We start from the raw sequence: 22444 nt of genomic DNA on the forward strand, positions 1-22444 counted from the left end.
AGAGTGCTGAGGGAACTGGCGGAGGTGACAGCCGAGCCGCTTTCCATCATCTGTCAGCGCTCCTTGTTGACTGGTGAGGTCCCAGAAGACTGGAGGCTTGCCAATGTGACTCCCATTTATAAGAAAGGTCGTAAGGAGGATCCGGGGAACTACAGGCCTGTCAGCCTGACCTCGGTGCCAGGGAAGGTTATGGAGCAGATCGTCTTGAGGGAGATCATGCGGCATGTGCAGGGTGACGGGGGGATCAGGCCTAGCCAGCATGGGTTCATGAAGGGCAGGTCCTGTTTGACCAACCTGATCTCCTTCTATGATCTAGTGACCCATCTGGTGGATGAAGGAAAGGCTGTTGATGTGGTCTACCTAGACTTCAGCAAAGCCTTTGACACTGTCTCCCACAGCATTCTCCTGCAGAAGCTGGCAGCCAGAGGCTTGGATGGGTACACTCTTGGCTGGGTAAGGAGCTGGCTGGAGGGCCGGGCACAGAGAGTGGTGGTGAATGGAGTCAAATCCAGCTGGCGACCGGTCGTGAGTGGTGTTCCCCAGGGGTCGGTGCTGGGGCCTGTCCTCTTCAATATCTTTATTGATGACCTGGATGAGGGCATCGAGTGCACCCTCAGTAAATTCGCAGATGACACCAAATTGGCTGGAAGTGTGGATCTGCCTGGGGGCAGCGAGGCCCTACAGAGGGATCTGGACAGGCTGGAGAGCTGGGCTGGAGCCAATGGGATGAGTTTCAACAAGGCCAAATGCCGGGTCCTGCACTTCGGCCACAACAACCCCAGGCGACGCTACAGGCTTGGGGCGGTGTGGCTGGAGGACTGCGTAGAGGAAATGGACCTGGGGGTATTGACTGATGCTCGGCTGAACATGAGCCGACAGTGTGCCCAGGTGGCCAAGAAGGCCAATGGCATCCTGGCTTGCATCAGAAACAGTGTTGCAAGCAGGAGCAGAGAGGTGATTGTTCCCCTATATTCAGCACTCGTGAGGCCGCACCTCGAGTACTGTGTCCAGTTTTGGGCCCCTCACTGCAAGAAAGATATTGAGGCCCTGGAATGTGTTCAAAGGAGGGCAACAAAGCTGGTGAGGGGTCTGGAACACAGGCCATATGAGGAGAGGCTGAAGGAGCTGGGAATGTTCAGCCTGGAGAAGAGGAGGCTCAGGGGAGACCTCATTGCTCTCTATAACTTCCTGAAGGGAGGTTGTAGTGAGCTGGGGGTCGGCCTCTTCTCTCGTGTCATTAGTGATAGGACCAGGGGGAATGGCTTCAAGCTACGGCAGGGGAGATTCAGGCTGGACATGAGGAAGTATTACTTTTCAGAAAGGGTGGTCAGGCACTGGAATGGACTGCCCAGGGAGGTGGTGGAATCACCGACCCTGGGGGTGTTCAAGGAAAGACTGGATGTTGTGTTGAGGGACATGGTTTAGTAGGAGCTATTGGGAATAGGTGAACGGTTGGACTGGGTGATCTTTTAGGTCTTTTCCAACCTTATTGATTCTATGATTCTATGATTCTATGTTGAAGGAACAAAAGCGAGCATTCCAGAAATCTATTCACCGAGCACCGTTGCTTAGGTACAATCTATGCTACATTCCAAGCATAAACCGTCCCTGGCTCCTAAGCCATGCAAGCTAGTTCGAGCATCTTCTAGAAACCCAGATTCAGATACAGAATAAAACCCACTGCAATTCCCCCCTTTTTATTTTATGGGCGCATCTTTTATCAGGCCGTATGCCCATGAGGAAAGGCCTGGAAAAGTAGAACGAAGCCAATCGTCTATGGGATTATGATCTTTACTCACAGATTGCGTGTGATTCAGGAGCCAGCGAATCTGCTTATGTATGGAATCACTATGATCAGACAAATTAAAACAACACATTCCCTCAAAATCAGTACACCCGCGTCCCTGCGCTAACAGCAAAAAGTCTATAGCTGCTCTATTTTGCAACACCGCGTGCCGTAAACTGTCCATGTCCTCCAGCATTTCCTCAAGAATCTGGGACGTAATATTGCTTTGTTTGACTGTCCAACATGCCAATCGCTCAATCTGCTTCAAGGCTTGCGCAGCCGCCAGACCTGGTGCTAGGATAGACGCAAAGATGTTCGCAGTGACCGTCCATAGCTGTACCTCGTCACGACAATCTTCAGTCAGAATCACTGCCGAGCGTTGATCCCTCAGGCGGTCATCTCCAGATAGCATCCTATTGATGTTCATCCATTCCGCTCGCCGTGGTGCAAACAAGGTTAGCTTTCCTAAATAGCAGGGTGCTCCTACTATATTCTTAGGTACCCCGGCCCATGCCCTATCCCCACAAATTAGAAATATACCGGGGGGAAGGGCTTTTGCTGTATTCATATTGACTAGGGTCTCCAGCTGTAACCTCCCAGAAATACGGGTGTACCTAAGACCATACGCATTGCCTATGCTAAAGTTTCCACCACAATAGTTATTAAAGGCGAAAGCTCCTACGTTCCGAGGAAATACAGAAGTCCATGGTTTGCCGTAATAAGGACTTAAGGGATTTTGTGGCCTAGTGAGGCGCATAGCAAATTTATCATAAGTACTTCCTGGACCAAACAAGACACATTTAATGTCTCCTGAGGCATTACTTGCTGTTCGAGATCCTAATAAATCCAATTCCTGAGGATCCCACGGAAGGGTGTTATTCAGTTGACCAATCAAGCACGCACTACGGGTAGCCGTTTCACTATAATTACACTTCTTAACGCTATATACAAAATGTTGAAAAGCGGACAAATCATAATCAGGCCAACCAATTAAACAAGTGCGAAAAGGCTCTCCTGCTGATTTCAAGCTAAGACAGAAATCTGGATGATTTGTTCTATTAGCCCAAGTTATCCATACATTAGCTTCTGAAGACAACAGCGGTTCCCTTGGTTGGCTCGACTTGATCAATGTCATCCATAGAAGGAGAAGGTATCTTAGGCCGAGTCCAACGAGCTGGAACCCAAACCGGACCTGCTGAAGTAAGTACACACATGTAACCACGCCCTAAATAAAGGACTGGGGCAGGTCCCATCCATTTACCAGTTTTCATATCTCTATACATCACTTCCATTTTCTTATCTGCAGAATTTATAGAATTTATAGACTGATTTTCTTGTAGATAGGCTTGATGCCGAACCACAGGTGGTACATCAACTTCCCCGAATATACATAGATGGTTTAGCGTAAACAGTGTATGCCCCCATTTTTGATCAAGATCTATTATGTCAAACTTATTCAGATATCTTTTAACAATCTGATGAGCGCGTTCAACAATCGCTTGTCCCATGGGAGAATGGGGGATACCAAACTGATGCCTGACTCCCCATTGTTGACAAAAACGGCGCACATGGGCACTAGTATAGGCTGGACCGTTATCTGTTTTTATAATTTCCGGCACTCCCATCACTGCGAAACAAACAGTTAGGTGCCTAATGACATGAAGGGCTCACTCTCCCGTTTGAGCTGTGGCCCAAATGAACCTACTGAAGGTATCAATAGTAACATGAAGATACTGACGTCGCCCAAAACTGCATTCATGGGTTACATCCATTTGCCATATTTGTGAAGGCTTTAAACCTCGAGGATTTACCCCTAAGCCTAGACCAGGACCATGATGGGCACACTGATGACAGGCTCGTACGATAGCTCGTGCATCTGCTAAAGGAAGACCAAATTGTCTTTTTAGTCCTCGGGCGTTCTGATGATACAGCGAGTGTGCATGCTGTGCTTTGTGGAACATGTCTTCCGGGAGAGCCACCGAAACGAGATGGTCTGCCCTATCATTACCTTCTGCTAGTCCAAGAGATGTTTGATGACTTCGTACGTGAATCATACAATATTGCGCAGTGCGCATAGTCACAGCTCGATGTAGCATGCATAGCAGCGTAAACAATCGTTGATTTCTAACCTCACGTATTTGAGCTCCCTCTATCCGTTGGACAATTCCTACCACGTACAATGAACCAGATACCAAGTTAATTGGTTGATGCATCCAGTGCGACATGGCCCATACTACTGCCAACAGTTCTAATGTTTGTAATGAGTCCTCTGCTACAGCATCAAGTATGTGTGATCGCCACTGTTCTGCTTCCTTCCATACCACAGAAGCCTTACGTGATTTTCACCCTGCATCCGTGAAAACAGTCACCGCATGCATCAACGGAGTTTCAGAGTACTTTGGCTGTGGCATCCACTCGACCTGCTTAAAATGTGTTAGCAGAGAGGGCTTTAGCGAGGAGACAACAAGGGAAGTAGAGGAAAGCAGGCTATCCGCGAGAGTCGATGAATTCAAGAGATACCAGTCCAGAGTATCCTTTCGTATAGGCAAGTAGATACAAGCAGGTTCAGAACCAGCGATAGCTCGAATTCTAAGTCTACCCTTTCTTACCAGATCAGCGATAGTTTCCACTTTCATTTGTACTGTCTTACGGGGTTGCAGAGGCGGAAAGAGCTACTCCAGTATTCGGCTTTCCTGTACGATCGCTCCCAATATCTGTGAGTCTGTAAGATAAATGGCTAAAGACAATGGAACATCAGGTAACCGGCGAGATACTGACCTTGTTGCTATCTGTTGTAATAGCTGTTGCACAATTTGTGCCTGTCGGACTGTCAAAGACACCTTGGCTGCCGGGTCTGTGCCTTTCAATAGCAGCCGTAACTCATTAAGGTCCTTCGAGCTAAAGCCGATTACCTGCTGCAACCATTGGAGGTCACCAAAAAATCGTTGGACATCATTCAAGGTTCGTAACTCACAGTTGACGTTAAGCTTCTGTGGGCGGACAGTCCCTTCTGTAATTATCCATCCCAGGTATTTCCAAGGCGCTTCCCGTTGTATCTTCTCTTGTGCTATCTGCAAGCCGTTTTTCTGTAATTGCTCCTGTAGGAAGACTTCTTGTTGCATAGTAAAAGGTTCAGATTGAGCAAACAAGATATCATCCATGTAATGATAAATGATAGCATGAGACCAAGCTTTTCTAACCGGTGCTAACGCGTAATCAACAAACAACTGGCATAAGGTAGGGCTATTTTTCATCCCCTGCGGAAGCACGACCCATTGATAGCGCGCCGCTGGCATGCTCTTATTGATTGCTGGCAATGTAAAAGCAAAGCGTTCTGAATCATCGGGGTGAATTTTGATTGTAAAAAAGCAATCCTTCAGATCAATTATTAACAGATGCCATGACTCCGGGACCATCAATGGGTTTGGCAATCCTGGTTGCAATGCCCCCATTGCTTGCATTTGATTATTAATAGCATGCAGATCATGTAGCAGCCAATATTTCCCCGATTTTTTCTTAATCACAAAAATAGGAGTGTTCCAAGGGCTGGTAGAAGGCACGATATGCCCTTGCTGCAATTGCTCTTGTACCAGCTGACTGGCATGCTGCAGGCTTTCCTGTTTCAACGGCCACTGATCAATCCAAATGGGATGATCAGAAATCCATCGCAATCGGATCGGGAAAGCCCATGCAGTGGCCGTTAGGGAAAACCCGAAGACTCTGAATTGGTGAGGATAACACCCAGCTGGTCCAGTACGTCTCGGCCGACTAGCGCCAAAACACCCACCAGGAGGGGCATTACTGTAGTTTTGCATTGCGCAGAGCGGTTTTCTAATGTCACCGTAATTGGATCCAAACTGTGAGACACTGGAACAGTTCCACCAACTCCTTCCACCCCCTTTCCGACCGACTCCGTCGGCCACTGTCGGGGCCAGGCGCTCGTTGCTACAATAGTAATATAAGTAATATAAGTAATAGTAATATCTGCGCCAGTATCTAACAACGCTCGGATAGTAATAGTGCGTTGCTGATGAGTCAATGCAATCGGAACCACTGGTCTCGTATGCAGAGGCATAGTCAAAAGTGCGAGGTCCCCTGTGGATCCAAAACTCTTATCTCCCCTGCTTTCAGGAGAGCGCAGGGACACAGCTGCAGTTAAATGCGGTAAGGGAATCAGTTGTGCAACACGCGAATGAGCGGGGACATGAACAGGTGGATGCCATGTGTGCATTGCAATTTGAATGACTCCTGTATAGTCCTTATCAATTAATCCAGGCAATATCAATAAACCTGCTAACCCAGTAGAGGAGCGACCAATGAGCAAAGCTCCAACAGGCTGTCCATTAATTAAAATCGGTGCCTTTACTTCCGAGGCAATCTTCTGTGGTCTAGTGTCGATTAACGTGACATCTACTGCGGTTGCCAGGTCCAAGCCGAGGCTGCCGGGGGTGGCTGGGGAGAGGGCGGCGGAGCCGGAGCGGTCAGAGTCGGCAACGCATTGTTTGCCGAGGTCGCTACTGTTGTCGTTGCGCGGCGACTCACGCTTTGCTTGCCGTTTCCCGACCGACATACCGCCGTACCATGGGTGCCAGATTGACAGTTATCGCACCATACCTTAGATTTACAATCTCGTCTAAAGTGCCCAGGTTTACCGCATCGGAAACATCGCTGCTTCCCTTTAGCTGATTCACTCTGCTTTTTGTTATTGCTCTGCAACAACGGAGCGAATGCCGCAAATGCCTGATTATGAGTAGCAGCCAGGCGTTCACTTATAGTCTCTCCCATCGCTCGCACAGCCTCCACTAACATTTTCCAACCGATTGGCACATGTACCCCGTGAACCTCACCATCCGGTCCTGTATCGTAACGAATTGGAAAAGCTTGACTCACAACCTCCACTATATCCATTTCCCCCTGATGTGCGGCTTGTTCCGCAATCTTAGACCAATTAAGTCTTGTAACCCGTCTATTTTTCCCTATTTGAGTGACATTGTCACAGCCCTTTTGCTCATTTCTCCTTGGCGAAGCCCCCGCCGGCACAGGTGCGGAGGCGAGTGGAGGAGGGGGGGGGGGGCAAATCCCCATTACCTTCCTCCTCAGGGAATAAGTCGGGCTCAGAATCCGACTCTTCCTTTCGAGGAGCGCTGGGCAAAACGTAATTATCCAACTTAACGGGGACAGGGATGCCCATAGATGGATGAGGGGGATCCTGGATTCTCCCCGTAGCCGTCCCAACCCCCAATTGCTGAGCTGCCTGACCGGCCATATCCTGCTCCACCTTGTGTCTCTTAATACAGTTAATAATCTCTCTCCAAGGCTTCATCAATTTCTTAGCCTCCTTTTTATCATCAATCACCTGATCCCAAAGTATATCACCACACGTACGCCACTCATCAACATTAAATAAGGTTCCTGCATGCAAGAACACCCCCGCCGATCGCCCGAAATCTAAAACGTTCGGTACCAACTTTAAAACTCCCGAATCCACCCCGCGTTTTTCTAAAAAACGTAAAAGCAATTGCTGGGCTACCTCCCGCTCCATTCCGTCTGATGGAGCTCCGCAATCCGCCTCCCGCGGTCACGCTCAGCTGGCCAGCTATTCACACAGGTTGCCCTCCGAATCTGCTCCGGTTGTCAACCGCGCAAGACTCGCAGCGCCAGGCACATCAGTCAGGTCCCTGTTCGGGCGCCAAATGTCGGGAATAACCCACTTGGCCAGGGAAACCTGCTGATAAACCTGGGGAAGCACACCAACTCAATATGAGTGAACAGCTTCGTTTATTGTAACCACAGCAGACCTTATATAGATACAGAACCTGAAACCATGGTTATAAACAACTCTATAAATCACATACCTAGGGTACAGTGTTTAGACAAGCATGTCGAAGGAACAAAAGCGAGCATTCCAGAAATCTATTCACCGAGCACCGTTGCTTAGGTACAATCTGTGCTACATTCCAAGCATAAACCGTCCCTGGCTCCTAAGCCACGCAAGCTAGTTCGAGCATCTTCTAGAAACCCAGATTCAGATACAGAATAAAACCCACTGCAACACAAAGCTGGTGTTGCTAAGTTTGGTGAGTGACATCTTGGTAGGTAGTGCAAGGGACAGATTATGGATAGATAGTCTGGGGACTGGTAGGGGGACCTGCATATCTGGGTGGTTAATTTAAATGGGATTTGATGCAGGTAAAAAGTTGGTCTTCTGGCGCAGAGAATCTCCTTATGAACTACAAGCATAGCCTGTAAGGAGGTTGGAATTTTTTAAATGGCTGTGTGTTCTGGGAAAGCAATTATCTAAAGATATGGATACATCAGTTTACAATTCCATGTGTTATTAAAAGGATCTAGAAGAATTAAATATATTTACATCACTGCTTTTTGCCCACAAGTAAACAGTTGAATGAATGTTGTTGGCAATTATCCCATCTTCATCAACAGGGAACTGTTCTTTTCTGACAGCTGCAGCGTTTCTTCACTACATGAAGAATGGCAGCGCTGACAAAGTCGTCACCTTCTGTGCTCACGTAGTTGTAGTGGCCCCAGTCTCATCTTCACTTAGGACCAGTATAGCTGTTTGTGGACCTCTGCTCTGGAAAGTATCTTTTAAGCAAGGTTTTGGTTCATGACCTGATCTCAGCAGCGTTTGGTGGCAGGGCACGGAGCAGTGCGTGGCAGGTGGGAATTCCATGTGCTGTCTTTGCCACCAACTCCTTGTCACTAAACCATGTCCCAACCCTGTTGGCGTGCCATTATACTCTTGATGATCAACCTTCAGTTATTTCAATTGTGATTTAAATTCAGAGTGTACAGGTTTTTAAATGTACTACTGAGCATAGGCCTCTTTTTCTTAGCATAGAATATGTTAAATACAGGCACTACTGTCTTGTCCCAGTTCCAAAAATATTACTGGTTTTTAAGTACTTTGTCCTTGAGTCCTTTTATTCCTTCTTGGCACTTGAAGATGCTCTTGTGATTTAAAATGTTGAGATAAGGTTCATACGAATGAGTTTTATTCCTGTTTTTTGTCGCATGGTGACTTCCTCATGAGAAATCAGCAGTGGAAGCGTTAATTGTGGTGAGAAGCGAGGTGATTGCAGGGCTGCAGATGGCTCAGAGGCTGGCAGTGACCTTGTCACTTCATTCACAGGAGCATGCACCCAGCAGAGCCTGAGGAGCTGTGACATTTTAGAAGAACTTCTACTAGCAGAGGAGTGGCTCTGTTCAATGTCCACCAGAACACTGTACACCATGCTTGTATTTTATATTCCTTCAGTGACTGACAGAACAATGGAAATAATGAGGAGTAGGAGGAGTTTGCATGCTGATAATGCAGAGTGGTGTTGAATTTATTTATTAGGCAAAGGAGAAAACTACCGAACGCAGTCTGAGCAAAGCTGGATTGCCTCTGAGATTTTGGATTTTTTCAGCTTTAATTTTGCCTGACAGAATGTTAGGGTGCTGTTATCTGGACTGGGAAGCATAGCCAACTTCAAATTTAAGAGGATCGCTTTGTGGATGTGGTACTAAGGAGCGTGGTTTAGGGATGGGCCTTGGTAGGTTGGGTTGGTGGTTGGACTTGGTGATCTCGAAGGTCTTTCACAGCCTAAGTGATTCTGTGACTGTTTCATGTTATCTGTCTGTAGTCCTCGTTGTGTAGCTGACCCCCGTTCATGCAAATCCTTCTGGAGCAGTTACGTGTACTTCCTAAGAAGGAAGGAAGAAGTCTGATGTTTATACCATGAAACTTGATAAAGTCTTGGTTTTAATAATTTCTGTTAAAGCTTTGTTCTCCCCGTTCCCAGCAGGGCTGTTCTCCCTCCTGGTGTTGTGGTCGTCCTGTAGACGTCCCATAAGGGATCCTGGGGGAATCCTTCCCCTGTGGGGTAGCTCTTGCACATTTCAAGCAGTGAAAGATTCAACAGATTAACAGTTTTTCCCCATTATTTCCTCAAAAGGGCACCAGGCTGCATGTTTTCCCCAAACTGAAAATGATTCTTATTTTAAATAGTAGTGATGCAACAATTATAAAACTTATAATTTTACAGTTGTCTTGCAAAATAGTGACTGCATGAAGGTTTGAATTACTCTTACTATAATGCTCAGCTGTTCACTCTTTCTGAATATCTTCTAATTATTCTGGAAATCATTATCTCTTACTCATACATATTGCTGTTGTTCTGCTATTAATAGTTTGGCAAGTTGGTTGTGTTCTTGCCTCAGAAAATATGGGTTAAACGCTTTTTTAATGATAATTCAAAGGAAAAATTGTTAAGAGCTGATTGTTTCAGGTGTCTGAAAGTTGCCTTAAGTGCAGGCATTTGGATGCTGTTCTGGCAGCTCTGGTTGTGTTCACGTTGCAGGTGCGTGGTGCAGCAGATGGGGATTGAAATCAGTGCTCCTGGAGTACAGCAACAGACAGCTTTCCAGTGTCATCCCATTACTGCAGTTCTTAATATACAGATACACCAGACCAGGCAGCACCAAATAATAGCACACTAGATGCTCCGACTGGGATGTTACAATATTCACACCCTTAGCTTCGCGTCCTGCCCTGCGTTGCCTGCTGTGCCTGTCATCCTGTGCCATGCCCTCTTCCTTTCCCCAGGCCTGGGGAGCGCTGGCTCTGTCGCACCTACATTTGACCAACAGAGGGCAGGAGCAGGTGGAGGCAGTGTGCACTCCTTCCCGTCTCAGAGGGATCACCTCTGCCTTCCTTGCTGAAGGGATGGTGCAGAATGTACTGCCCTGCCTAGGGACGTGAAGAGGGGAATGAAGGAGAGGCTCAGTTGGTGCTGGTACAGAGTGCATCCAGCCTCTCTGGAGGGTGATGGCACTGACGTCTCCTCTTGAGAGGAGACCAGAGGGACTGGACCCACTGAAAGGTTGGTGAAGGGGAAAGAAAGACCCCCTCTTCCTCATTCAAACCCCTTAAAACCACTCAGCTCTGCCTGTCACATTTAATAATGTCACGGCTTCAGATAGAGTCACCTCTTATTTGTGGAGCGTGCTCCAGAATGCTTTCTGTTTGTCTGCTTTCTGTTTGAACTTGGGTGTGCCACCTGATAGTCATAGTTTTGGGTCTCCCAAGATGCCAAAGCAGGAGTACTTCACTTGAGAGACAGCCACTGAGGAGGCAGGTTTGTAAAGGTCTTTGCTTTCCTTGGGCTCCTGCAAAAGGAATGCCTTTCTGGTTAAAAGGGTGCTGCCGGGCTTGGAATTTCTGCTTGGTGGTTGAGGAGTAAAAACATCTGCATAAAATTACAGCAAAAATGGATTTTGTTGAGCATGATGTTCCTTTGTGGCCCTTTGGAGCTCATAGTGGTGGTGTGTGCAGGTGGTGTGTGTACAATTACACTGCAGGTGGAAAAAAAAAGAAAAGGAGCTACAACTAGAAGGTAACACACCTGCGATTTTGCATGAATCTGATGGTATTTTTATAGGAGCAAATGGAGACAAGTCCCAGCAACCTGAATTCTTTTTGCCTTGACTGCACAGCATGTTCTGCTGGGAAACGCTGGTTCCCTTCCAGCCCAAGCCGTTCTGTGATCTGGAAAATTACCTTAAGGAATTGAATTTTAAACACTGCTGCAGTGTGCCAACGATGGCACACTGGGGACCCCAGGTATGGATCCTGCAGTCTAATTGGCAAATGCCCAGTTGGGTGCTGAGGGGAGTGGTGGCTGACATCATTTGTTTCCTTCTTGGTGGACTTTCCTGTCTCGATTCCTTTGTTTTGGTTACCCCTGACTGGATGCAGCTCCCTCTGGAATCTGCCCACGGCTATTTGTGAGGAAGCTGGAAGTTTCTGTTTTGGGGAACCAAACCTCAACAGTAACATTGCTTGGCCCTGATCTGAGAAACCAAACCTGGATGTCTGCGTGCGCTTTGTTTTTAAACAACCAGGGAGATTTTAGTGCTGACAGTGAGTTCTTGTAGGCTGTGTGCTGCACTTGTGGTTGGACGCATAGGGGAAGTGTGTGCAATCCCAGAGAGACACAGAAGTAATTGCCAAAGGAATTGAATTGTGAACTTATATCCTGCATACTGGTGTGGTTCTGAACCTTATGGAATTGCTATCAGAAGCTGCATTACCTTATCAGTGGTTCTTATGGCTGAGAACATTGGAACGTTTCATCATAAGGGTGTTAGCCCATGGCGCAGCCCCACGGCAGCTGCAGGAGCTCCACGCGTTTCTCCGGTGACTTGCTGTAACAAAAACTGAGCTTTTTTCTAATACTTTCTCACTCCCTCACTCACAGGGGCAGGAGCACCTCTGAGGTTGCTTTGTGTCTGCTAAGCGTGCACTCTCTGCCTCTGCAAGCCTTACATTCGAGAGTTACGTTAATTTCCTAAGAGCCAGAAAGTTAGGAGCTGACTGTCCTCTGTGCTTCCGCAATCCAGCTGAATAAAATACAAAAGATTTAATTGATATCAAAGGTGAAAAGGGGCTGGATGCTGCCATTTGCAGTTTTAGCAATCCCAGCTGTTGAGTAATGCACAGAGGTTACACTGAAACCGCAGGGAAGGCTTCCTGTCCCAGGAAGGCAAAGTTCCACTGGCTTCCCTGGGAGCTTTGCTTCACTGGGAGCAGGGTTCCCATTGCTGCCTGTCTCTCAGCCCTGTGAGCTCTCAGCCAGGAGAAAGGACGCTGTGCGCTCAGCACAGAGCTTTGTGCCAGCTGCTGCCTCTGCCCCGTCTCCTCTGCTCGCCCCCAGCAGGAGAAGCTCAGGTGGAAGGTGCCCGTGTCTCCTGGCCCCCTTGCAGGCTCTCTGACGGCAGCTGCCTTTTGGAGAGGGTGGCACCGAGTCCGGTGACGTCAGAACGTTGCATAACCCTCCGGAATGACTTCGCTGCTTTCAAAGGAGGCGATGACGCCAGAGCCCTGCATCCTCCTGACCCGCCGGCTGCGCGCCGCTGCCTGATCCCGTCAGATGATGCTGTTAGGACTCAGCATGTGCTCCCCCCCACTTTCCGTTCTCCTTCCCTTTGAGCTATTGCGTATGCGGGAGCACAAAATAGAAATGCTGCCGTGCCCACGTCTGTGGCTCTGCGCTGCGTCTGTGGGGTTTTTTTTAACCGCTCACCGTGTGCTGAGTGCTCTTAAAGCCGCACAAACATGGCAGCAGCACCTGGGCACGGGGTGTGGGTGAGCAAGCAGTTATTAGCTGAGCACAGAGTGACTGCAAGGCTTCCTGGTGGAGCAGGAGGGTCCTGCTGCTTCCTGCTTTTCTGATAGGCTTGGCAGGATTGGAGGTTTGTGTCTCATTGGCCGCAATGTGTCTCATTTGGGAGGCAGAGGATCTCAGAGGGACAGCACATGGTCAGTCTTTGTACCTTTTCCCCATGTTGTTTTCAGTGGTCAACTTTGTACCGCATGTAGTCATTGCTGAGAGGTGCCGTGCTCCTCCTGCAACTTCTGGAAGCACGATACAATCACAAGGAAGCTAATTAGCAAATTTGTACTGCAGTATTTTCTCTCTCTAACAAGGAAGGAATGGCAGAGTCGCTTTGCCAAGGTCGCATGGTAAAGCCACACTGAAAATCCCCTGCCTTGCGTTTTATGCAACACTCCCTTTATTTTCAGATGTAGCAGGCAGGGAGAAACACTTCTCTGTTTGTTCTGTGTTGGAGTTTAAACTATGCAAGGACTTACTTTCTTTTTTCCTTTAATTTGTCTGGCGTGGTACTGCTTTTAATGACTGGCTCAATAAAACTTGTGTAGCTGTCTGTTGCTTAAACACTGTTGTTGGCCAAGAAGTGGCAGCAGATTTGGAAGGAGAAGGAACTGTTTTAATTAACTGACATCTGTTCTTTGGATATTGAAACAAAGCATCACGTTGCAGTTATTAGCTCGATTTTGTTTGGTTGCTCTAGGCTTTGTAGAAACCTGCAGCAGTGAGCTTCCACCAGCGTGCATCCTCATTCAACTCAGTTTTTCGGTGCAGTACTCAGCAGTTTGTGCTACAGATGTTGAGAATGTCTTATGTTTTCTTCAGCTTGCAGTTCAGCCAGTGAGCGGAGAAAAACCTCTGAGTAGGAGTACAAGGGCTTTAATTGTCATTTACAAATAAGCAAACAGGAATGATGTGGCAGAAAGCTGCAAGGTAAAATCTTTTGGGGTTAGGTGAAAAAACTGCCTGTCTCTGTAAAAACAAATTTTGCAGTTAAAACAGCTGTAAGGTAACCTTTGTGCATGTAAAATACACTGTTGAAAGTAGTTTTGAAGTGACACTGTGTACTTTTGGTTGGGATTCATGTTAACGTTGGGCTTAAGTGGAAGTGAAATGAAGGTGTACAAAATCCCCTTGTTCCAGTGCACAGTGCCATCTGCAGCAGCAGCAACGTAGGAAGAGATGTGAATCAGTTTGTTGAGGGTAAGTGGAAGACAAATGCTGGGATTGTATCCCAGTGGGCAGTGAAAAGCACGTGAATCACAGGCTTTGGCAGGATGATCAGTCTGTGATATGCATCCCTTGAGTCATTAGATGGTACGCTTCTCGTAGCTGCTTTGCTGCAGTTCGGGTAGACAGTCTGAATCCCTGGGACTCGGGCCTGAAGCAGTGCGTGTTTTGTCACAGCGATCCTCTGAAAAGCATCTGTGGAATGCACAGCTTCATCACTTCATGTCATTGATGGTTGTGTAGGTTGCTCCTGAAGTAATGCCTCCTATTTATTTCCCTAGAAACTACAACGGATGCAATGAGCACAGTAATGCTGTTTGATAGAGCCAACTCTCAGCTACAGTAGATTATTTTTCAACACAGTCGTCACCTCTGTCTCTGCGTTTTGGGCAGTGATGAACGAAAGCCTGCACACCACACTCAGAACAGTCTACACCAGTGCAGGTGACACAGTCTGGCCGTTGCCACTGCTGAAACTGCCCACCCACTGCCTCGTTGTGCTCATGTCCACTGTTTGATATCGACAAACACTCAGCAAGTATCAGTGAATGTCAGTGGGTGCCATATTTTCTGCACAGAGGAACTCAGTGACCCACCTTTGCTTCGTACACGTTTCCACGTCAGACGCCGTTTTCTCAGACTGCCCCTCTGCTGCCATCTCTTGTACAGCAACATGTCATGGAATAGGGTGGGAAGGTGTAACCATATTGCCACCCCACCAACATCCACCTCTGACACTGTGGGCAAACAGAATAAAATCAGAGGCATTAATTTTGGAGCAAACCTTATAGATTTTTGTTGCATCATGTACAAACCCAAGCTGCCCCTCACTATTTAGGGATTTTCGGGTTTCTTGTGAAGAATGACCTTAGGTAGCAAGGACAATAAACCAAGATTTGTATGAATATAAGTACAGTGTGACAATACAGATTGGATTTCACACCGTGCAGCTCACTCCAAAACTCATTATATTGATGAGTTTTCCATAGTGACCTCAATACATTCAGCGTTTTATTTTTTATATTGCAACACGTAGTGGGAACTGGTGGTGATGGGCTGATGGCTGGACTAGGAAAAAGATCTGCAGATCTTTTCTAGCTGTAACGATTCTCTGGTTTGCTAAGGAGCAAGTGATTCAACTTTGGGTGATGAGAGGGAGATTATTCTTCTCCGTGGCAAGGCTAGCCTCATAGAAAGCTGTTCAGTAAATGGACTTAACAGTAAGGTGGCCAACAGGGAGGATGCTGCTCTGTGACCTGGCTGCTGCTGGCAGTGTAGGCTGCAGGATCGGGGCTGCAGGAATGCGTGCTTCCCACAGCGATGGCCTCACCAGTAGGGCTGCTATGTGTTGATAAGTTCCTTTCCATCTTGCACGGTAAGGTAAAGAAGGAAATTCCCTTTTTATTCCTTTGTGGTAAGGGACAGGTGCAGGTCACGTTTTCCATGATACGCTGAGCTTTTGTTTCCACTGTGCTTTGTGAGTGTAACAGACGTGCCCTGGAAAGCACCCAGCTGTATTTACACAAACAGTTGCCTTTAAGTCTCGCTTCCTGGTTTCAGAAATCCACTGGGCAGATGCAGAGCTTGTGCTTGCTTACCCCTTCCAGCCCTGCAGTGTCATGTGCTTTTCCCAGTTGATCGGTCCCTCCTCTGCCCTTTGCCAAACACGGTGTGTTCCTTTGTGCCAAAGTGCTTGAACTGGTGACAAAGAGGGAAGCCTATCTGGGTAACAAGCCCCTTTTAAGCTACTTTTTTCTCTCTGTTAACTAACTTCATAATCTTTTTCTTTGGTAAAATGTAGCCAGCTCTAGTTATGAAAATGGCATGTTGGTTTTTTTTAATGACATACTCTGAAGCGGTGCGGATATTTTGCTGGTAGCAAGCATTCTCTGTGCTCCACCACCCCGAGTGGTGGCTCTCACAAAAGATGGTTTCATCAACGATGAGTCTCATAGCAAGCATTCTCTGTGCTCCATCACCCCCTGAGTGATGGCTCTCACAGAAGATGGTTTCATCAACGGTGAGACTCATAACAAGGAGTGCCTGTGCTGTGCCATGGCTGCTTGCACACCTGTAGCCCGAACAGGAGTTTGCCTGCTGGTTGTCCCAAGCAAAGAGCTGGCTTTGAGAGCAAGCTGCCTTCATCACACGTCCATCATCCCCAGGTTGAATTTGCTCCCATCTGTGGCTCTGTTTGTGGAAGGACACACGAAGAAGTCAGTAGCTCTGAGGAGGACTGGGCAGGACCTACAGATCTTTGGGTTTTGGCCACAGCGCAGTGCAGATGGGTGGTAGGGAGGAAGGCACGGCACGCTCAAAGCTAAATGTGCCCTGCAAATTCTGCTTGATCATTTCCTTATAAACTTGGAACTTTCTTTCCTAGCCCTTTCGCTGCCCTGCGAGCGCTGTGCAGGCAGGCAGTGCTGTAGGCGTTACTGGTTCAGTGAGACCAATGGGATGCTCTTTTCCCAGTTGTTGAGCAAACGGGTTGGAACTGCTCGGGTTTGATTGTGCCGGTTTCTTGGAAGCCAGCAGGCACAGTGCAAGCAGTTCACCGTGCCGCAGATACAGAGATTGTCAGAGCCAGAGAGCTGTGCACTGCTGCACCCCAGCCCCCCCCCTTGGTGCTGTGCAGCAGGGAAGCACAGCGGCGATCCATCCCTCCGGCCCCTGCCCAGACCGTCCTGTTGTCTGTTGGGATTCCCCTTGTGCGGGGCCCCGCCAGAGCCCTACGGTTATGTAAGGATTTTCATTTTATTCCCAGGCTCCATCCCTGCCACTAGTTGAACCGGATCGCGGGCTGCGTGAATGGGACCCCGATCCCAGCAGCGCGCAGCCCCGCAGCACCAGGCAGGGGAGAGGAGCGAGCCGTCCCCGCGCTCACCCAGCGCGCCTCCCTGCGCCCTCCAGCCCTCCAGCCCTCTTTTCCCAGGCACATCCTGCAGCCAGGTGGGCAGCAGTGCCCAGTGCAGCAGCAGCTCCCCCGGGCAGGGCTGTGTTGCCTGACGCTCAGCTGGGGAGGAGACGGTGACAGGTTTTATTTAGGCTGAACACGAGGCGTATTTAACCAGTTATATAACAGTGACCCCGCTCCGCCTCGGCTGAGTTCAGGGAGGATGTCTGCATGCTGAGTCCCGGCTCGGTGGGTTCGTGCACCGGGAGCTATTTACCAAAGTTATTTTCAGAAACCTTAAGTACAGGTTTCCCCGCCTGTACCCTGGACTGCTTTATCAGGAGGCATTTCCCACTTGCCAGCCGAGCAGCCAGTGAGAGCGGATCTGGGGCTGCAGGCAGAGATAAGGAGTTGTTGGGAGTGCCTGGAAACTTTCATACAGAAGACCCTGAGCCCAGAATAGCTGCGGGCAGCAGTCAGCGCGCCGGGCAGCATGTTGCTCCTGGATGAGTCGCAGCAGTTCCCAGGTAGGACCCAGGGGTTTGGTTTCCTTCTGCTTTCCTTGCCCTCCTGCTTTCCTGCAGAACACCCTCTCTGTGTGCTGGGAGCAGCAGTTTCCTAACTCTCAGGCAGCGGTGGAAATAGTTGAATTTTCAGAGTCTTGCGGTGCTTGTTGCTTTGCCGGAGGGGATACGAGAAGGAAACTTTCCTTGTGCTTATAATTCTGAAGACCGAAGTGATGTGACATGCTGAGTCTGGCTGTTCTTGTTTCTGCTGTTGTATCCCAGCACTGCAAAAGTAGTACTTAGTGAGAGAGGAGGCAGTTGTTGATCATCAGTATTGTTTTGTATCAGCGTATCTCCCCCACCCCCTCAGATCCGTGCATGCTTTCCCCAGCATCTCACCCCCATGAAGTGCCTGGTGCCTTGCTGGACAGAGCAGGGCTGCCCACCCCTATCGCCTCCTTGGTGCCAGTGGGCTTAAGGGCTGCTTGGCTCCTTTTTCTTCCCTCCACCCATTGGAACGCACTGGTGAGACCCTCACACCAGTACACACTTTGAGGATAGCTGCCCCTTGGGTTGGTTGCTGTGTGTCGAAAGAAAAACTTTGGATTTGAAGAACTTTCTAAACGTGTAATGAAACGTGTTACTGTGAGGTCAGGTCCTTGCAGAAGCCACCTCACTCCCGGGGAGATACTGGTTCCAGCCCCATTTATTGTACAAGTTTGAGACACTGGTCTTCAAGAGGAGTTTTGATGGAAATAAACCATGCAGTGTTTGTTGTCCATTAGTGGAGAGGTGTGGATTCTAGCAAAGAATGCATCTTTTCTGCTTTCTCATCTCTCTGGTAGTGGTGGCAGGGCAAGGAGGCCAGTTGTGGGAGAGTGCCAGGTGAGAGGAGAAAGGAATCACGCTGCAAAGTAAGTTTGGATAAATGAAGAATCTGGGTGAGACAAGTGGCTTATGTAACTCAGTCTGGATAATAGGTGTATAAAGAGAGGAAGGGGGTGGGAGGGGAGGATGCTTTTGGAAGTGAGACTGTAGGTCATATGAACAGGGGAGAACAGAAGGTTAGAGGCCCTTCAGATTTTCTGGAGGGTGGAGAGATATTTTGGAGACATAAGAGAGCAGTAGTGCAGGTGAGCTGAGCCTTCGTTGTGCAGCATTGTGCTTGTCAAGTTAGAGTGCCTGGGGTGAGGTGCGTCACAGCGTGCTGCCAATGGGAAAGTGCCTCTGAGGGAGTGCTGTAACTGATGGGGAATGGCTGTGCACGAGCTGATGGCTCTTGCTTCAGAAGAGCCCTATCCCCTCCACACAGACCCACATCCTCCCTTCTGACCAGTGGGGTAGCAGTAACGTGAGCAGCCCCAGGGCAAGGACTGGTGCTTGCTGTCTTCAGCCTGTAATGAGCTTTGGCCTGCTTTGGGCAGGGGTGTCCTTGTGACGCTGTGTGAGTGCCCCAAACAACTTGGCAGCTCTTGGTCAGACTGCTGTAGCAGCACACAAAGCAGTGCTGGCATTCTGAAAGGAAGAGCCAGAAACAGCTCGTTCTTCCAGTGATGCTGTTTCATCCTGCTCTTATTAGCTTTCTCCAGCACTCAGTCACTGCTCTGGCTGCTCTGGGTGGGAGAGGTGCCAGAGGAATGCGGTGGCACACAGGCTCAAACTCAACAATTTGCATTTTTCTCCCAAGCGATGCCTCCCTCATTAAACAAAGCCTGTAAAAATTCCTCCAAAACTACTTGAGGAAGCGGAGCAGAAAGGGGTAATGCAGCTGAAGTTCTCTTACAGTTTGAAGAAAAAAACAAACAAACCAAAAGCACCACTTTTGCTTTTAAAGCATGAAAATGCATTTCAGGGGAGGAAGAGAAGCACACAGGTACCAAGGGATGACGCTTTGTGCTGGCATTATTTCCCACGCAGCTCCTTTGAGTTAGGAGCAGCAGATGCCTCTCCCCGCCTCGCTTTGACCAGGTGCTGAATGAGGGCTCAGGGAAGAGATGGAAGTTCAGAGAGTGAGCTGGTGCTCACTGTTTGCTGGTTTGGTGGCCTTGGCAGCGTGTGGCAGCAGTAATCCCCTCTGCATTGTTTCCCCTTGCACTGAGGGTACCCTGGCAGAAAGCTAACGCCACAACTGCCAGCTACCTAGTGTAAACTACTGCTTATGTAATCATTGCATAATGCAGAGTGCCGGCTCCCTCGCTCGTCCTCTTTTCTTAGTCCCTGAAATTTGTGCCTAAGAAGAGGAATGGCAGCAGCCGGCCGGACCCACTGTGCTGGGAACACGCTAGCCCCCATCTGCATCTGTTTTCTGAATCCGTGTGTGTGCTGGGGGGTGGAAGTCAGCTTTTCTACGTAAATGAGTGTTTATCCACCTTAAAAGGAAAAAAAACCAAAACAAAACACAACCACTGTTCTTTTTTAGAGTTTGGAACTGTTATGAAAACAAGCGAGGTCTGAGGGTGAAATCCGGTTCCTCGTGATTTGGATGCCTTTGGTTATTTTTTCGGAATGTGGCTGGCAAAGCTCTATCCTGGGTTACTAGTTAACTGGGCTAACCAGGGCGGGGAGGGCCAGCCCCTCCTACACGCAGCTCGCTGAACACTTTCCAGCTCTGGAGACGCTTCCCGGCTGCGGCGCGGTAGGTTTATGTAACTCATCCCCTGCGTAAAGGACAAATGCAGCCCAGCCCTGCTGCACCGCTGGGTGCTGGGTGCATTTCCTGGCTTTGTTTCCCTGCCCCTCTGCTGAGAGAGGGAGGGAGGGCTCGAAAGGAGGGGGCGTTTGTAGGTAGGAGGATTTCTCCTGGGAAAAGTATCTTAAATGTCTTGGGCCGTGCGTGGAGGAGGGATGTGGGGCAGTGCCCTGTGCTCCTGCAGCGCTATGGAAACGTCCCCTGGTGCTCTGCATCCCTGCTGGGGCTGCTACCTGTGCCCTGCTGGCGTTGTGTAAGTGCTCCTGGGGTTTTATGTAACCCGGCCACGGCTGGTACGCGGGCCTGGTTCTGCTTGCATAATCCCTGGGTTAGAAGATATATTGTCTGTCACCAGAGTTGGCTGCAGAAGGTTCCAGCCTGCCTCGCAGCGCTCCCAGCTCTCCCTCTCCCTCTGGCTTTCGGGTTCTTCCTTTCTCCTGCCCTTCACTTCTGCTGCCTGTGGGTTCCTTCAGGCAGGGAAAGTTTTACTGTGCAGCATAACCTTGTGGTAACCAATACACCAAAGGGCCAGTGATGAAAAAAACAGAAGGGCAGTGCTGCCTTATCTGTTAAACTTGTCCATTCGTTGCAGCTCCATCCTTCCAAGAGGAGTCTGGAGGTGGGTTTGGCTGCTGTATGCTCTCCTGGTCAAGCTCCTACCATGTTTCCTCTGCCAGGATTTACCCAGAGCCCTTCCCACAAGCCCAGGGCAGCCCCTGACCTGCAGGCTGTGTGTTTCATAGAGTCCTGAATCTGCAGCACCATCACTTTACAGACACGTTTTGTTTACAGAAATGGAAAATGCACTGCTCGGATTTGTAACAGCACCGATTGCCGTGCCGACATGACAGCCCGTGTCTGGTTAGCGACACACCAGTGACAGTGCTGGGGTGGTTAGCCCTAACTCAGTCAGCAATGGGAATTGAAGATGCTGGAGCTGATGTGGATAACCCAGAGAGCACCTTCCAGCTGCAGGGCTGGGCAGAATGCTGTGCTCATGTTTTACAGTGTGTGGCTGTGACTTAGCAGGACAACAAGCGCTGGCAGCCAGGGTGAGGTGGTGGGACCAAGCCTGCATCTCCCCGTATCCTCAGCCTTGGTAAGGCAAGGGGAGCCCTGGTGTCACCCAGCACAGACATACCCCATAGTGGTGCTGGGTGCTGGCCCCGCTCGGCCGGAGAGGAGCGAGGGGTCAGTGGGTGCTGCACGGGGCCTGGGGGTAGGTGTGCCGGCTTATATAATGCCAGCACTTACATAATTAGCGCTTTGTTAAGCGGTTGTGGCTGGGAGGGGCATCCTGCCGCCACTGAAGACTGAGAGCAATTATTTTCCGAGCAGAACAAAGTCTTGTTGCTAATTAGCTGCCCTGATAGCAGCTGGGGGGGTGGCTGAGCCCCAGCCCCCTGAGAGCCACTTCCCTGCTGCAGGGTGGGCTTTCTGGTGTGCGCCAAGCCCTTGGAGGGCTCATGGTTCTGTGTGGGTCTGGTGAGTTTTTTGGTAGGTAGGGCTTCAGGAAGTGGGCCCAGGCTTCCTCTGTGTCTTCTTTTACAGGGGTTTCATCACTCTCCTGCCTCCAGCTGGGTATACTGGGGTGTTGTATAGCACTGCCTCCATATGAGGTGTGCTTTTGGAACACCACCTTGCATGGCATGCACACAACAGCTGCACCAGTAACATACACAAAAAAAATCTGCAAGTACTTCATTTATCTTCTGCTTCAGCTGAATATGGGACAAGCCCCCACAGTCCTCTGCCAACCTCCAAGACAATTGCTGTGCTGCAGCTGAACCCCACTGCCTCCACACCCCCTGTGCCCGGCACAGGGAGGGCAGCAGACTGACTCACAGTATCTTGCAGTGTGTCAGTGCCAGTGCTTTGCAGAGCCGCTGCTCTAGCCTTTGGCTCTGTTGTAGTTCAGTGTGTCAGTGACTGCAGCTGGAGCTGTACAATTAGGCTTCCTTGTGCCATCGCTCAGTGCTCCTCCCACTGTTGCTCTGGCAGCTCAGTGCTGGCTGTAGTAGTATGAGCCAGTACTGGCTGGTCTCTGATTGCCCACAGACTGCAGGAAACAGGATAACGGCTCTTTGCTCTTTGTGCAGGGCAGGAGGGAGCTCCCACAGCAGAAACGGACGGCTCTCTGCTCTGCACACAGCTGCTGTCCTCGCC

At 49.3% G+C, this 22444-nt stretch overlaps 1 protein-coding gene across 3 annotated transcripts in view; it reads left to right on the plus strand.

Annotated features, from left to right (window-relative positions):
- The window catches only part of RAD54L2 (RAD54 like 2), a 63377-nt gene that overhangs the window by 17228 nt on the left and 23705 nt on the right, over nt 1-22444 (plus strand). Inside the window, exon 1 of one of the 3 annotated variants that reach the window (XM_042885414.1) lies at nt 17188-17610. The exons of the other annotated variants lie outside the window; for them this stretch is intronic. Within the exon in view, the coding sequence (XP_042741348.1) occupies nt 17577-17610 (34 nt within the window). The 5' untranslated portion in view covers nt 17188-17576. Of the gene's footprint in view, nt 1-17187; nt 17611-22444 lie in introns of those variants that run through there. 3 annotated transcript variants of the gene reach the window in all.

Source organism: Lagopus leucura, unplaced genomic scaffold (assembly GCF_019238085.1).
Source record: "Lagopus leucura isolate 7727_CA_CO unplaced genomic scaffold, USGS_WTPT01 Super-Scaffold_100050, whole genome shotgun sequence".
Taxonomy (NCBI): Eukaryota; Metazoa; Chordata; class Aves; order Galliformes; family Phasianidae; genus Lagopus; species Lagopus leucura.